The sequence below is a fragment of the Schistocerca piceifrons genome, chromosome X, assembly GCF_021461385.2.
Source record: "Schistocerca piceifrons isolate TAMUIC-IGC-003096 chromosome X, iqSchPice1.1, whole genome shotgun sequence".
Taxonomy (NCBI): domain Eukaryota; kingdom Metazoa; phylum Arthropoda; class Insecta; order Orthoptera; family Acrididae; genus Schistocerca; species Schistocerca piceifrons.
This window is the reverse complement of record NC_060149.1, coordinates 891,133,925-891,151,984: the sequence shown is the minus strand read 5'-3', so window position 1 is coordinate 891,151,984 and position 18,060 is coordinate 891,133,925. Positions and strand designations below refer to the sequence as shown.

At 42.2% G+C, this 18,060-nt stretch overlaps 1 protein-coding gene across 1 annotated transcript in view; it reads right to left on the bottom strand.

Moving 5' to 3' along the window:
- The window catches only part of LOC124722760 (structural maintenance of chromosomes protein 4-like), a 70,646-nt gene that overhangs the window by 14,094 nt on the left and 38,492 nt on the right, over positions 1–18,060 (bottom strand). Inside the window, exons 3-5 of the mRNA XM_047247898.1 lie at positions 17,128–17,268; positions 16,900–17,050; positions 2,806–3,027 (exon numbers count right to left, since the gene is read on the bottom strand). Of these exons, the coding sequence (XP_047103854.1) occupies positions 2,806–3,027; positions 16,900–17,050; positions 17,128–17,268 (514 nt within the window). The remainder of the gene's footprint in view (positions 1–2,805; positions 3,028–16,899; positions 17,051–17,127; positions 17,269–18,060) is intronic.

Here is an 18,060-nt window from a genome sequence, read left to right as displayed (position 1 = left end):
ATGCTGCCAATATGGTTGCACTATCAGTCAGAGGATGGCATTCACCTATCGTACAGCCATTACAGCACCTTCCATTACCACCAGCAGCATACTTTGCCCCCAAATAATGCCACCCTAAAACAGCAGGGAACCTCCACCTTGCTGCACTCACTGGACAATGTGTCTAAGGTGTTCAGCCTGACCAGGTTGCCTCCAAACACATCTCAGACGATTGTCTGGTTGAAGGACATGTGACACTTATCGGTGAAGAGAACATGATGCCAATCCTGAGCGGTCCATTCAGCATGTTGTTGGGCCCATCTGTACTGCGCTGCATGGTGTCGTCGTTGCAAAGATGGACCTCACCATGCACATCAGGAGTGAAGTTGTGCATCATGCAGCCCATTGTGCACAGTTTGAGTCATAACACAGCGTCCTGTGGCTGCACAAAAAGCATTATTCAACATGGTGGCATTGCTGTCAGGGTTCCTCCAAGCCATAATCTGTATGTAACAGTCATCCACTGTAGTAGTAGCCCTCAGATGGCCTGAGTGAGGCATGCCATCGATAGTTCCTGTCTCTCTGTTTGTCCTCCATGTCCAAACAACATTGCTTTTGATCACTCTGAGATGCCTGGACACTTCCCTTGTTGAGAGCCATTCCTGGCACAAAGTAACAATGCGGATGCCATCAAACCATGGTATTGACTGTATAGACATGGTTGAACTACTGGCAACATGAGCAATGTACCTCCTTCCTGGTGGAATGACTGGAACTCATTGACCGTTGGACCCCCTCTGTCTAATAAGCGCTGCTCATGCATGGTTGTTTACATCTTTGGGTGGCTTTAGTGAAATCTCTGAACAGTCAAACAGACTGTGTCTGTAATATAATATCCACAGTCAATGTCTATCTTCAGGAGTTCTGGTCACTGGGGTGATGAGAAAGTCTTTTGGATGTGTTTAAATAAAATTTACTGTTCAGTGGGGAAGATGATGATTTGCAAAAATTTTCAATTGATATAATGAAGATGATGATGATGATGTTTGTAATTGTTCTGTAACAGTAGCAACACCATTAACCTGAGAGGAAATTTCAAATCATTCATAGTGATTATTGTAGTCCAAACAAGCCACTTCTAAAGAAAATTCTCAACTAGTATGATTATATACACTCCTGGAAATGGAAAAAAGAACACATTGACACCGGTGTGTCAGACCCACCATACTTGCTCCGGGCACTGCGAGAGGGCTGTACAAGCAATGATCACACGCACGGCACAGCGGACACACCAGGAACCGCGGTGTTGGCTGTCGAATGGCGCTAGCTGCGCAGCATTTGTGCACCGCCGCCGTCAGTGTCAGCCAGTTTGCTGTGGCATACGGAGCTCCATCGCAGTCTTTAACACTGGTAGCATGCCGCGACAGCGTGGACGTGAACCGTATGTGCAGTTGACGGACTTTGAGCGAGGGCGTATAGTGGGCATGCGGGAGGCCGGGTGGACGTACCGCCGAATTGCTCAACACGTGGGGCGTGAGGTCTCCACAGTACATCGATGTTGTCGCCAGTGGTCGGTGGAAGGTGCACGTGCCCGTCGACCTGGGACCGGACCGCAGCGACGCACGGATGCACGCCAAGACCGTAAAATCCTACGCAGTGCCGTAGGGGACCGCACCGCCACTTCCCAGCAAATTAGGGACACTGTTGCTCCTGGGGTATCGGCGAGGACCATTCGCAACCGTCTCCATGAAGCTGGGCTACGGTCCCACACGCCGTTAGGCCGTCTTCCGCTCACGCCCCAACATCGTGCAGCCCGCCTCCAGTGGTGTCGCGACAGGCGTGAATGGAGGGACGAATGGAGACGCTTCTGCCTTGGTGCCAATGATGGTCGTATGCATGTTTGGCGCCGTGCAGGTGAGCGCCACAATCAGGACTGCATACGACCGAGGCACACAGGGCCAACACCCGGCATCATGGTGTGGGGAGCGATCTCCTACACTGGCCGTACACCACTGGTGATCGTCGAGGGGACACTGAATAGTGCACGGTACATCCAAACCGTCATCGAACCCATCGTTCTACCATTCCTAGACCGGCAAGGGAACTTGCTGTTCCAACAGGACAATGCACGTCCGCATGTATCCCGTGCCACCCAACGTGCTCTAGAAGGTGTAAGTCAACTACCCTGGCCAGCAAGATCTCCGGATCTGTCCCCCATTGAGCATGTTTGGGACTGGATGAAGCGTCGTCTCACGCGGTCTGCACGTCCAGCACGAACGCTGGTCCAACTGAGGCGCCAGGTGGAAATGGCATGGCAAGCCGTTCCACAGGACTACATCCAGCATCTCTATGATCGTCTCCATGGGAGAATAGCAGCCTGCATTGCTGCGAAAGGTGGATATACACTGTACTAGTGCCGACATTGTGCATGCTCTGTTGCCTGTGTCTATGTGCCTGTGGTTCTGTCAGTGTGATCATGTGATGTATCTGACCCCAGGAATGTGTCAATAAAGTTTCCCCTTCCTGGGACAATGAATTCACGGTGTTCTTATTTCAATTTCCAGGAGTGTATGTTTTTAAATGATATGCGATTACATATCAGTTCATTTCCTTGCAGTTTTTTGTGTAGCAATATTGGTTTTAAAGTAGAGAAGTTTATCAAAATAATCAGTTTAAAAAACTCAGTTAACTACAACTGCAGATCATTTTGATAGCTTATAGTGTTAATAATTAGTTGAACATTATATATCTGTATGTAGAAATATTAATATATAAAATGACATTGTAAAGAATTATCTAGCAATCAGTATGGACTACAGTAAGTACCTGTGATTTTTTCCCATCAACAACTTCCTGAATTTTAGTGAGCTTGTACTGGAGAGAATCCTTTTCCTCACATAGGTTAGCAATATCTTCCTTAACGTGTTCCAGAGCTTCCTTCAGTTGGGCATCAAGTTGAATACAGTCACTATTAATCTGAATTTCTTCATCCTTAAATTTCATCAACTGCCCTTGATATTTCTCATACAGCTCTTCATAATCTGATAGCTGTTATTTAAGAGTAAACTTATGTTATGAAAGGAATGGACTATTGTAATGATTTCAATTTAGCAATGAACAGTGTTTGCAGTTATCTCATAAATAAAGCACAACTGCAATTCAATGGCAATACAGTGACTAACATTTAGTTTCATGCATATCAAAATATGACTAAGAAGGGAAATAATTTTTCTCCTTTAGATACCTTTTTCCCTCTCTAATCCTTTCCTCAATCTCTATTCTAGGTAGTTTGCACATGAATACCAGACCACCCACCTGCTTACCAAATCACAGTTAATTTATTGGGCAAAATACAACTTAATCTCTCTTCTAATGAACATTTAAGAAATTCCATACATCATTAATTGATAATGGTCTAATTTCCTTTTGTGTGCTTTCTCTCCATTTACTTCTGTGATTACCAATTTGGGATGTTCCATATGTTTATATATTTAACTGTAGCCATCCATTTATTAACTTTGATAATGAAAGAGCAGATTTCCTACACATCTTCAGCAGCTTTAGAAGAATCTCTGTTGATAATCGGTCATACAAACCAAGAATTTGATAACAGCATGTGTAATGAATCATCATCCTCTAACATTACCTTTTGTTTATAGAGGCAACTGATACCATGATAATCTCTAATCTCGCATAGGTTAAAATTATCTCAGCTGTTTCATTAAAAGAATTCATATGATTTTATATACGATGTATTATATTTCAGACTAAAATGTATAAAAAGGAAATTAATGTGTTACAATCGATGTGTACTAATGGTTAAAATTACTCTTCTTTTAAGAATAATCAAAATCATGAAATTTCTTGTATACTTAAAATTCATATTATCAATTGCACAATCTAACACTAATTATTAAATTCATTTCTGGATTAATTTATGAAACAATGATATATTTTAGCAATGATTCATCTTTTGTCTTGTAAACTCTTTTGCTTTATGAAGCCTTTGGAATATTGTGAGTGCCACAGAATGTAAGTAGTGGTGGGCATGTCTCTAATGGAAACACATGTAGTTTGCTAAACTTGTCACCAACAATGTAATTACTGGTTTTTGGAACGTGTAAATTGTAAATTCAGCATGATTTAGAAGAATGGGAGAACAGGCAACTCTTTAACATTTATTTTGAAAGCACGAATCTAAGAAATCAAAATTTTCATCTGCAAGAAAGTACTCTTAGACACGACTGAGCCATCAACAACAACAACAAGATAATCAAGATAATAAAGATAAGTAAAAAGTTCTTCTTTTGTAATATTACTCCTCTCAAAGTTTTGGAAATTTGTGCAGGGAATGTGACTTTAATGGTGTGTGTGTGTGTGTGTGTGTGTGTGTGTGTGTGTGTGTGTGTGTGTGTGTGTCATTTTAAATTCCCCTTGGATTCCAACTATATATATATATATATATATATATATATATATATATATATATATATATATGTGTGTGTGTGTGACTTACCAAATGAAAGTGCTGGCAGGTCGACAGACACACAAACATACACACAAAATTCAAGCTTTTGCAACAAACTGTTGCCTCATCAGGAAAGAGGGAAGGAGAGGGAAAGACGAAAGGATGTGGGTTTTAAGGGAGAGGGTAAGGAGTCATTCCAATCCTGGGAGCGGAAAGACTTACCTTAGGGGGAAAAAAGTACGGGTATACACTCGCACACACACACACACACACACACACACACACACACACACACACACACAGATATCCATCCACACATATACAGACACAAGCAGACATATTTAAAAGACCTAACGTGGAATGTTTTCCTCTATTATATATATATTAAATACTGCCCACAAAGTTATAATCTAATAAAATTGGCAAATTTTTGGAATACCCAGTATCTTTAAAGATGTAGATATTTCCAAATATTTCATGTGTGCCATGTATCCGCTGTTAATTGAAAGGGATTGGCAGCCTCTCAGACACTGAAGTATCATGGGTTTGCATACATACAAGGCACTGCCTCCACAGACTGTCGATCACAACAAGGACGACAGATGGCAGGACCAGTAACATCAGAGATCTTCCGTGCCAGGGACCTATTTCCTCCACCATGTCACATGTCCAGGACTCGATCAGCATGAATTCCTCTGCACACAGGCTATATAGAGTGGCAAAAGCCAACACATAGGCAGTTCACTCCACTGGAGCTGTGGGACAATTCTGTACCAGCTCTTAGCAGCCCACCAGTCAGAGCCCAGTCGGAAGCCACCACAGTGGGGCAAATAACTTTCCAGCAATTTCCTGAGACATACTTGGCCAACTGTGCCAAATGCTCAGCTCCCATTGTTAGACATTATCAGTCGCATAGTCTTCATGACTCACTACCTTTATTCACCATGTGTTCCTGGCATATGACTTAGTGCCTGAGAAGTTGTATTATTTTTTCTGTTCCTTTTTCTCCCAGATCACTGGATATTCAGTTTATTTCTCTTATTTTTCCAAGGCTGAACAGCCAGTATCTGGACCCTTTGACATGACACAACAAATGTAGCTCTTTCTGTGGGGCATGCAGCAGGTCAAGCAAGGGTTGGTTGCCATGGTAGTGAGCTTTATGCCAGTATTTGCTGATGGCTCTTAATCCCCTGCTCAGCTGGAACTCACAGCTACAGGACTTTGTGGCACACCTCTACCCTTTCTCCCTGTTGACAAAGTCAAACCTTGGACGAACTATGTTGCGCACCTTGAGCAGTATTTCCTGGCATATGGTAACTCAGGAGACATCCATCATAGTGTGTTTCTCCTTGACTATTATGGACCAGAGGTTTTCTGCCTCCTTCAACAACTAAAACCTGAATGAGAACCACATACCCTATCATATGAGGAAGTAAAATTTTGACTCTGAGGAGGACCACATCACTGCAGTGCAGCACAAATTTTTCAGTTGCGATAAGCAACTGGGTCAGTCCAAACAGGATTTGATTGTGATGCTCCAAGGTCTTTGTCAGGAATGTCAGTTTTGGTGTTTCAGCAAAGCCTGTAAACAGTCTTATGCCATGTCTGTCATTTGGGACATGCTCCTGGTACAAGCACTCAATCAGGGGCTTTTGACAAATGTGCTGAAACTGAAAGACCCCACACTGGAGGCTTGTCTTCAGATCGTTCAAGCATTTGACCACTCATTCATGTATTAGGTTCCATACAAGATCCTTCTTCTATCTATGCAGTCAACCCTACTGCCTGCTACCCTAGCCACACCTGCTCTCTGCAGATTTTCCGCCTATAAGTAAACAGGCATTCCCTGCGTGCTGCACTCCTGCACTAACCATTTCATCACACATTCTCAGCACCATTGCCTATTTTGTCATGCCCCACATGCCTCCTGCACCATGTCATGCAAAAAACAGAGGTCTGCAGGGCTACCACCAAGATGTGGGTGGTTTCAGCTCAAGTGGACACTTTCCCAATGGAGGAATCAAACATGGTGGCCCCAGAGGTGCTTCACGTCCACGCCAATCTTTCTGTCTGAGATCAACAAATTTCCCTCCAGGTGTTCATCAATGATCACCTTGTTGACTGCCAGATGCTATTATGTGGAACACCTACCAGCAGTAAGCCTCTCCTCCACTACAACCATTCTCCCAGCATCTCTGCAGTTACAGCAGTGACATAGTGGCAGTCAAAGGAGAGTTCATCATCATATTACAACGGGCTTCCTTGTTGATACCTCAGGGGTGACAGACATATTAGGACTTGACCTCTTCACTGTTTTGGGACTAGAAATGCACAATTTGACCAGTAGCATACTGCCAGTCATTGACAATCCTTAGTTCCACACTTTTCACGAGAAGTACCATTCAGTGTTTGAGCCTCCTACTACAGGTGTTGTGAGGTTTGAAGCATCTATCACCCTCCTCCAAATAGCCATACCCTACTTTTTAAAGGCTCGGAATGTCCCATTCACCCTTCAGGATAAGTTACAGGTGGAGCTGCAATTTTGCAAGATCCTGGCATCTTGACAGCTGTTTCCAATAGTTAGTGGGCAACACCCACCATACTGGTCAACAAACTGGATAGCTCCCTCCGAATATGTGGCAATTTCAAGAACATGACAGAAGTGCAATCCACTGTGGATGCTTACTCCATCCCAAAGATATACGAGATTCTTACTGACCTCAAGAATGCATATCTGCAGCTTTCACTGGATCAGGTGTCATACGATTTGCTGGTAATCAACACATCTTTTGGTCTCTTCTACTACAGCCCTCTCCCCTTTCGGACTGCAGGCACCCCATCAATATTTCAGAATATTTGGAACACCTTACATGGGAAGTGCTGGCACAGCCAACGACCTAGATGATATTATCATGGCAGGATGGTCTTCAAAAGGCCTGGCTGGTAATCTAGATGCTCTTTTCTCCATCCTCTATTCTGCAGATCTTAATTATAATTAGGAGAACTACCAATTTTTTGTTCCATTTGTGGGATAACTGGAACATATCTTAAGCACCTCAGGAATCTGGTTGACGCTGCAGTATGTCCAGGCTGTACAGGACTTACCACCACCAACAATGTCAGGCAACTTTAATCCTTATTGGGCCACCCGAATCAGTATCTGTTATGTCTAGGAAGCTTGCATACTCGGTTTGCTAGACAAACAATCAAACAAGTCATGTTAATGAGTCTTTTTACAATTAATCAAATACAATACTTAACCTTGACAATTACACAGATGTGTTGCAAGCAAAAGGACAACATACGAAGTAATCAGTCTTTGTGGTGACCACTGTTCTATAACTGACAAAAGTCTGTACTGAGCTACTATTGAAGTCGCTCTCATTGATGCTGCTATAAAAGCACCTAATCTTAAAGATGCTATTGAACTGGGCCGCCACTAGTCGGGCATGGCTCTTATATCCTCTTCACCTAGAGGCCACTGCTGTCATGTTGTCATTCTGGAAGGGAGGTCTGTCAGCATGCGGTTGGCTGATCTCTTCTCACAGTCTTCTCTTCCATGTTGTTCCCAACTGGCGTGCCGGCGCTCACTGTATGCCATAACATTTCTCAATCCCAAAGCGACAGAATGTCATTGTATATGAAGCACGGCAATGGGAGGGGAGGCAGGAGCATGGATGCTCTGATGGACCGGAAACTGTGGCTGCAGGGGCGTCAGACTTCCGGTCGTACCCTGCCATCCGGTCTTTGCTCTGGTGGAAATGTCTCCCAGAAAATGTCTAGAAGGAATGTGTCCAGCTCCAAAGGCCCATACGAAGATATAGAAGGCATCAGCTGCTGCAGTGTGGGTGTGTCCAGCTTCATCAGTAGAACAAGAGGAGATGGAGGAGGCAAAGAATTTGTCTCCATGGGGTCATCCCACACTGTCATGAAAAAACACTCTGGCAGCTGCTGTGGCTGTGCTGTCCTTGCTATCTGTGAATTTGGGGGAAGAGATACAGAAGGATCACAGTGCACATGACAGTGGCGAAATTGATTGTGATGTTGGTGCTGCAATCCATCTGGGCCTGAAATGAGATACACACATGTGCCAAGTCGACAAAGGACCTCGCCTCATGCCCATCATCTAAAATCTAAAATTAAACTCAATCTGAACAGGCCTTGGAAGGTCTGCACACGACTCTCCTGGCTGTATGTCAGTTTATGAGACTGAAGCCGTTACTTCTCAATCAAGTAGCTCCTCCATTTGCCACACAAGGGCTGAGTGCACCCCTCTTGCCTACAGCACTCGACAGACCAGATGGTCACCCATCCAAGTGTTAGCCCAGCCTGACAGCACTTTGATGATCTGACGGGAACCAGTGTTACCACTGTGGCAAGGCCCCAGGCCCCGCCCATCATCTGCTGCCACTAACATCCCAGAAAAACACAACATGATACAACACAAAGCGATACTTGTGGCCTTCCTTCAGTGCTCGATGCTGCAGAGGATAGTGCAGGTGGAGGAGTGTATGATGGCAGTGGCCATAAAGCAATTCCTTTGGCAATGATCCATGGATGCAAATGATAGGAGGCGAGAAACAGTTGCAATGCTTCATCCCTGATGTTTGCAGAGCAAAGTTTGGCCACCATCTGCTGGCAAAATGTTCTGCTTTGCCATTGGACTGTGGATGAAATGGTGCACTAGTTAGATGCTGTATGCCATTGCATTCACAGAATGTTGCAAATTCATTTGATGTGAACTTAGGGCCATTGTCCGACACTGTGACCTCAGGCAAACCTTTGAGGCCAAAAATAGAGGACAACACTTGAACTGTGCTACATGACTTTGTTGAGTTCACTGGCACAGCAAAAGGAAACTTGCTATAAGAGTCAACCACAATCAACCAGTGAATGTCCCAAAAAGGTCCCGCAAAGTCTATGTGCACACATTGCATGGTGATTACGAGTGAGGCCAAGCAGGGAATTTTTGTGGTCAAGCGGACTGATTTTCCGCATGTGCTTGACACTGTGACATAATATGTTCTATTTGGGTGTACATACCCTGCCAAGTGAAGTGTTGACATGCTAACTGTTTCATACAAACAATCCCCAAGTGTCCTTTGTGAAGTAATGCAACACCACTTTTTGCAAAACCCTGGGGATCAGTACACATGATTTTCCATTGTCATTTTGAAAAAGAATCACACATTGCTGTGTAGCAAGGCTATGCCTATGTGCAAAGTATAGGTGCATTACAGCATTCATTATGCTAAGCAATGGGTGAGGCCAAGATGTGTGAATGTATTTTAGCAAAATGTTCAAATTGGAATCAGCTTCCATGGCATGTGCAATTTTCCTATAGTGCAGAGGAAAGGATTGAAGCAATTCAGAGTAATGAGCATCAATGTGACACCAAGTTGCAGCAGAAGCATCAAAGTCTGTATCAGAGCCAATTGGAAGACATGAAAGTGCATCAGCATTACCATGTTGAGTATTATCAGATGATACACAATCTTGTACTGGTATTGAGACAACAATGAAGCCAATCTTTGCCATTTATGGGCAGTTTGTACAGGAACCGCCTTCATCTGATGAAACAAGCACTGCAATGGCTTGTGATTTGTTACTAAGTAGAATTTTTGCCATACAAATAGTGGTGCAATTTGGTGACACCATACACAGTACCCAATGCCGCCACCTCTATTTGTGGATAGTTACACTGAGCTTTAGATAACACTTTCGATGCGAAAACAATAGACTTGTCATTATCACTAAATCTGTGCAAAAGCAATGCACTGATTCTGTAAGAAAAAACGTCAACTTGTAACACAACTGGTTTGTCAGGATCAAAGTTAACCAAGCCTCGATCACTGAGCAATGCAGATTTTAGTTTTTGAAAAGCTACTTGGCACTCATCTGTACAAACAAAGGGGACACTCTTGCAACACAAGTAATGCAATGGAGCTGGGATTTGTGCAGCATTTGGTATGAACTGAATATAATAGTTCATTTTCCGTGAGACTGACTGCAATTCTGTGACACTGCAAGGAACTGACAGATCACGTATGGCTGATAAATGTGACTGAAGAGTATGTACACCTTGACTGTTTATGACATGACCAAGATACTACAACTCAGGTTTAAAAAAGTTACACTCATTTGGTCTACACTTTAGTCCTGCATCAGATAACACATGAAATAAAGCATGCAGTTTTGGAGTGTGTTCTTCAGGTATGAGACTTGCCACAACAATATTGTCCAAACAGTTTGGTATTTGAGCAGTCAGTTGTTCCAAATACCGTTGGGAAATGGTAGATGCAGAAACATTGGAAAAATGCACACACAAATATTTAAGCAAGCCCAAATAAGTGTTCACAACACACATGCTTTGATATTTCTCATCTAGTGGTATTTGAAGATATGTATCTTGCAAATCAATTTTTGAAAAGTAGTGACCAGAACCTAATCTGTCCACAATATCCTCTGGGCAGGGCAATGAGTAGGTATCACTCACAGTTTGTGGGTTGACCACAGACTTAGTCAACACAGAGGTGAATGTGACCTGAAGGTTTGGGGAGAAAAACCAGTGGACTTGCCCATTGAATAGTTTGTATGGATGCAATAGCTCTGCTATCTTGTAATTCTTTAAGTTTAGCAGCTGCTTTATCCTGTAATCCAATGGGAACAGTTCTGGCCCAGCAAAATTTTGGCTGAGCATTGTCTTTTGTAGTAATATGTGCCACAAAATTGTTAGCCTTGGCTAAACCTTCAGAAAAGATCTCAGGGAATTCTTCCAACAAGCAGCATTGTCTTTGGCATTGAATGCAGTCGCTGACAACACATTGTCCTGGATGTGAAAACCAAACAAATCAAATGAATCAAGGCCAAATACATTCTCACAACCGTGTGATTGTACCACAGTGAAAGTCACAGTTCATGCATGCGAGTGATACATGGCAGGCAAAGTACATTTTCCAAGAATGGGAATGTCTTATCCATTGTAAGCCATCAGGTGTGTGCTAGTTTTAGACAGGTGTGGAGAGCCTAATAGTTCATGTGTGTTATGATTCAGCAATGTAACAGAGGCATAAATGTCCAACTGAAATTTCACACGTTTTCCACTAATATGCAAGTGAACAAAAAGTTTGTTGAACTGGTATAGCACTGAATAAACTGTTTGATTGCTAGTTTTGCTGATGTCTGCAGCATGCTTTGAATACACTGAACTGGGCCTTGCGATTAGATATGTGTGAGTGGGCAGAATTCTTATGTTAGTTCTGTTGCAAACATATGGATTGTACGCGACCTCTCTTGGTGCAAACATAACACTGTCCTTGTGTGGATGAGCAGTCTTGGCATTTGTGCTGTGAATAGTACTGAGGAAATGACTTAATTCCATTCACCTATTTAGAGGACTGTTAACATGTCTTGGCATGCACATGCTGTTGCTGCCTACTGGGCTTGTCATGAGCAAGGGACAACTCATCCAGACGAATTTGTGGCTGCTCAAATTTATTGTCTGCTATGACATTTGAATCGTACTGATCTAGAATTTGCAGTACATGATGAAATGATGGACCTGACTCTTTAAAAATCTGTTCTCCAAGTTTGACATCAGTTAGATTTTACATGATCGCATCGTGCAACATAACATCTGAATATAAAGAACCACAAGCACATTTGAATTTGCATTTCCTCATCATACCCTCCAAATCTGTTGCCCACTCACGATAAGTTTGTTTTGACCTTTTCTTGCAATGAAAGAATTTTTGCCTAGCTGCCACCACTTTCACTTGCTGGTTATACGAAAGTTTACTCAGAGTGACGTTAGGAAACAATTTCTGAAAGAGGCAAAAAACTGCACTTCTCACTGATGAAAAAAAGTAATTTAGTTTCACACTATCTGATACTTTGTGAGAAATGATGTGGGCTTCATACTGTTGCAACCGCTTGAGCCATTCCTCTTCTTTCTTTTTCATTAAACTGGCGAAAAGGCAGTATGGCACTCAGAGCTACAGTTGTTGCATGTTTGGCTGTGTCAGGTGTTTGGTTCACCAATAACTGCTGTACCGAGCTTAGAAGGACTGCAATCTGCTGTGTCTGAAACTGCAACATCTGTGTTAGCTGCATTGCATCTATTGTTTGCAGCTGAGGTGCCTGAGCAGGAGAGGGGGGAAGATGGGTTGCTCATTTTGGAATAAGCAAATGCAATAAACAGACAATGCAAGCAATAAAGTAAGTGCCTACAATGCCCACCTGAAAACACTGAATAGAAAAAACACCATAAGACTCCATTAAAACATGTAAACACCCCTGCAAAGAAAAGACAAGGTAGAATTAAGGTGCCAACAAAACACAAAATACCATGGCAAAACAAAACTGTGGCAACTAGTGGATCTGGGTGCAAAATGTGAACAGGTTGTCACTTTGGTATTCATTCACCTCATTGCCAATCTTTTGTCCAGCCTTGTCATCAACTGCATATTGGGTTTGCTAGACAAACAAGTTGTATTAATGAGTTTTATTACAATTACTGAAATACAATACTTACCTCTGGCAGTTACACAGATGTGTCACAAGCAAAGGGCAACACACAAAATAATCAGCCTTTGCAGTGACTGCTGATCTATATCTCACAAAAGTCTGTCCTGAACTGCTATCAAAGTTGCAGTAATTGCTGCTGCTGTAGAACTGGCTAATCTTGGAGCTGCTGTTGAACTGGGCTGCCAATTGGCTGATCTCTTCTCACAGCCTTTTCTTCCCTGCCATTCCTGACTGGCATGCTGGTGCCGTAACACTATTGTACATTCATTTCCCATGCTGCAATGATAGCTGCTCCACTGCAGCATCTCTTATGCAAGAAGATGGCATGGCACTGGCATAAGACATGTGACTGTGCTTTCTAGGCCTTTAAGTGGGCATTGCTTCAACCACCTGTCTGATGGTTTACGATCCATCACTTCCTATAGTCATTGTGGTTGATGTATCTGATTATGGTGTGAGAATCAATGGAGTGGAAGGACAGGTTGCCTTCATTGACATCAGCCCAATGCAACTATGATGATGGCAATGATGATGATGATGATGATGATGATGATGATGATGGGTTTGTGGGGTGTTCAACTGTGCGGTTATCAGCACCCTTATGAAGTCCCAATTTTTTCACACTCCAATTTTTTACACAGTCCAGTCTAGCCACCGTCATGGATGATGATGAGGAGGAGGAAAGGATAAGGACAACACAAACACCCAGTCCCCGGGCAGAGAAAATCCCGAACCCGGGACCCAGTGATCCAGAGGCAGCAATGCTAGCCACTAGACCACGAGCTGCAGACCCAATGCAACTATGAACAAATAGAAAAAGAAGCTCTGGCTTGTCTTTGCCTTAACAAAATACCATGACTGTCTATGGTGGTCATTTTACCATATTGACTGACCACAGACTTTGGCTCACCACCATCAACAATGGGTTCAGATTCTACACCTGCTACATTGGGGCATCGTACTGACTGAATTTCTGGTGCGGCAGAAAGTATATTGGATCAGGATAGACAGTAACATTGCTGCTTGGTGGATACCTGCACATCTTGCCGGATCAAACAAGCAGCCCCACCAAGATGCTGTTTTCTGTGGCTGGAGCCAATGACACGATGGTCATGACTCCACTTGGATTTGGCACACCTTTTTCTCCGCCATTCATAGTTCATCCTGATCGCCCAGATGTCTTCTATGCCACCTCAGCATGTGATTCAAGCCTCGACTCACACCTTCATGATTGAAGGTCAGCCAGAAACAGTTGTCATAGCCAATGGGCCTCAGTTTACATTCATCAAGGACACATCCTTATGTGAGTCCAATGGAATTGGTCTTGTCCACACAGTGCCTTTCCACTGGGCATTCAATGGTCTGGTGGAGCAGTTTGTTTGAACATTTAAGAATCAGCTATCAAAGCTTCACCATTCCCACTCTCTTGGTGATGCACTCTCCACCTTTTTGGTCTCCTATCTATCAACACCACAGGAAGGGACCAGTCCAACTGAACGACTCCATGGATGGCTGCAGCGATTATTTCTCTCCCTCCTCCACCCACAGCAGCCACAGGAGACTCTACCACATGGTCTTTCAGACACTTTCGCATCCATGATGGTGTCTGGGTCCTGACATTCTCACAACAAGGCCACTGTTGGACTCTGGGAGTAGTGACATAGCAGTTGGGATGGGCAATGGGTCACAGTACAACACATTGATGGTTTGCACTGTTGCAGACATCTGAACCAAGTCTGCCACAGGATACCACCATTGGAAACTTACACAGACTCAGGACTTTCTCATGTTGAGGTTCATCTGCACCACAGTGGGACACTGTGGTCCCTTTGTCTCCCAGTACCCTGCCCTCTGCCAACACTGATGAATGTCAAATAGAGTGCTTGGGACCCACACCCTACAGGGGGCCCTGCTGACACCATGGAAATCAACGATGACTGAAATTTACTACCATCTCTCTCTCGTACCCAGCATTACCTAAAGGGAAGACACTGAGGCATCAAGGGTTTGCATATGTACACGATAATATAGCCTCCCCAGACTGCATTGATCACAAAAAGGGCAACAGATGCCAGGACAAGCACCACCAGAGATCATCCATGCCAGGGACTTACTTCCTCCACTGTGCCATGTGTGCAGAACTGGATCAGCTTGAATTCCTCCATGGTCAAGCTATATAGGGCAGTACAAGTCAACACTTTGAAAGTTCGGTCCACTGGAGCTATGGACCAATTCATACCCTGGCTCTTAGCAAAACATCAGTCAGAGTCTGCTCAGAAGCCACCACAGTGGGACCTATGACTTTACACTAACATCCCAAGATGTACCTGTTGGCCAACTATGCCAAAATCTTAGTTTCCATCATTAAGGATTATCAGTGGCATAGTCTTCACATCCCACTACATTTATTCACTGCATGTTCCAAGCATACACCTGTTAGTGTCTGAGAAGTATTATTATTTTTATTGAGAAAAGTTTTCCTTTGTTATTAAATGTCTCCACTGCAGTCATAATAAACATTTGTTCTTGTTTACCTGTATGTTGTTATTTCTTATCAAGCATCTCCCAATGTGAGATATAGCAATGTGCCTTTTCTTGGTCAAGGATTATGTCAGTGAGGTATTATTTACATAGGTGATACAAGAAGAAAGATTAGTATTTAATGCCCTGTCAATAATGAAGCTATTAGAGGCAGATCACTATCTGGGGTTGGGGAAGGACGGAAAGCTAAATAGAGGTACCAGCTACTCCCAGCTTAAACAATTTAGATAAAATGTGGGAAACCTCTAGATGACTATATGGTACATTCTTCAGCAAGTGTGTTCAGTTTACTATCACTGACCAGAGGAGGATTGCAACTCTGGTTGACACATAGGAAGTGACAAATGTTTCCCTTTTCCAAAATCCACAGAAGGTGGTTACTGATCATCCACTCAGTAGTATTTCCACATAGATAATGCTGATACTGGTTGTGGTAATAAAGGAAAACTTGTTTCGGTGCATGACAAAATTCTTTAGTGCCCATCAAATGTAAAGTGTAATATGAAAATAACTCACTCTCACGATGTGGCATGTGTGTGAACATACAATTAGAATTAGTGTTCTGACAAAAACTTTCTATATGGATAAATGTAAATAGGTCTGTCATTCAGGAGCAGTTTTCTTCTTTGCATAATAGTACAACACATTAGACTGTGGACTGAAAGGTATATGGACCACACTGCATCTGTGTAAACAACTATTGTAATAAGTTGCATCACTAAGAAAAAGCATCTGTAGCAATATGGGGGTTGAATCTTTTTCCACAGTATGCTTTACAAGATGTAGATTAAGCTTGATGCTTCCCAGAATACTAGTTATGAGTATCATCATAATACTACCAGTATGGAAACATCCTGAGTGAACAAATTGTTTCCTAAGAGACCAGTCTCTGGTGGTCTACCATTCACATTATTACTTTTCTCACTTAACCTATGCCTGGATCATTCTTGAACATCATCTTGTCCAAGGTCATTTGCCCTCACTAGCCATGTGCATTATGCAAGGAAATCAATAAATGCAATTTGCAATAAACCTTTCATATTCTGTCATTTCCTCCATGGCAGCTTGAGTGATTTTCTATGCAAGGTCAGGCAAATTTTCTGGCATTGTCCGGTTAGTTTCCTTCAATAGATTATGTGGCATAAGCTCTCATAGTGTTTCATAGGGAAGAGAGACATATGACTTGAAACAAACTAATAGTTCCTTTTTGAGTTGTGTTATCTATTTAATATTATGAAACATTTTTATAATATAACAAATTTTTCAAGGAATAACCCAGTAAAATTAGGATGGACAAATTAACAAGTGCAACTTGCATTAAGGTGAAAGGTTGATTCTTAACTTAGTTTATACTTTTGTTCTATACAAGAGAAATTATCAGTCACCTGTTTTTTCTCATCTTGCAGCAATTCATTCATTCTTGCCTGCTTCTCTGCAGCTGCTTCAGCCTCTGCTTTCAGGCCAGCACCTTCATTATTATAACTTCCAGACTTTTGGTTCAACTTGTCTTTTTTCATTACCTGCTGATCTCTCTCTCTGTAAAATTAATTAACTTTAACAAAAAACAAATTCAATTATGTTTAACCTGTTAATTAATAATATTGAATACCTACTGATTTAATTCATCAATGTTTTCAAGTAATTCCTTTTTTTCTTTTTGAATGATTTCTACTTCTGACAGTTTCTCTCCTAGCAGTCTCTGAAGTTCAGACTTCTCTTGTTCTTCTTTATCAATTAACTCTTGATTATCTTTTCTGCAAAGAGGAACATTATTAATGTATTTGCATAACTTCTGATCACTCGTGACTAATGGTGTGCTTAAGGAACAGAAACATTCTACCTGCTCACCTCACTGTGTATGATCTAGTTCAAGAAGAAAAGACTCTGGCATATTTTTAATTTATTGCATAAACATGATTAAATATCTAAATCGAACTACAATATGAAAGGCAAAAGGGAAACTGTTGTACATAAACATTCAAAATAAGCTTGAGGAAAAGGTTGGGTGGCCAAGATTACAATGCAGCAAATACTAAGCCAAGAAACTTCAAAAAATTGTTTGAATACAGATTAATATTAAGTAATGTTAATTTTGGTAAATTAAAAGAATGAATATGACCAACTGAAATAAACACAAACCTTTTTCTCAAGATGTAAATTGAAACTATTTTTGCAGTCTGGTGTTTCACACTTTTAATGTCAACTGTAACTGACAGGCCATGTGAGGTGAGAAGTGGAGGAATCATCCACAAGTGAGGTGGAGTTTGTATAGGGTTTCCCAACAGTTGATGACACAGTGTTCATTGCTACTGTAAGTAAAGTGATTCTTAAATCATGCTCTAGTCTGGAAATGAGTTCTAGACTTTATCTGAAATACCATATTACAAGCAACAACCATACAAAGGGGGGGGGGAAGACCATGGAATCTCTGTGCATGTAAGTGGGCAATGCTTTTTTTTTTTTTTTTTTTTTTCCATCATGTGGTGGCGGAGGCATTTTTAATATTGAAGAAGATACTTAAAAAAAGGTTGCTTACAGAGGAAAGC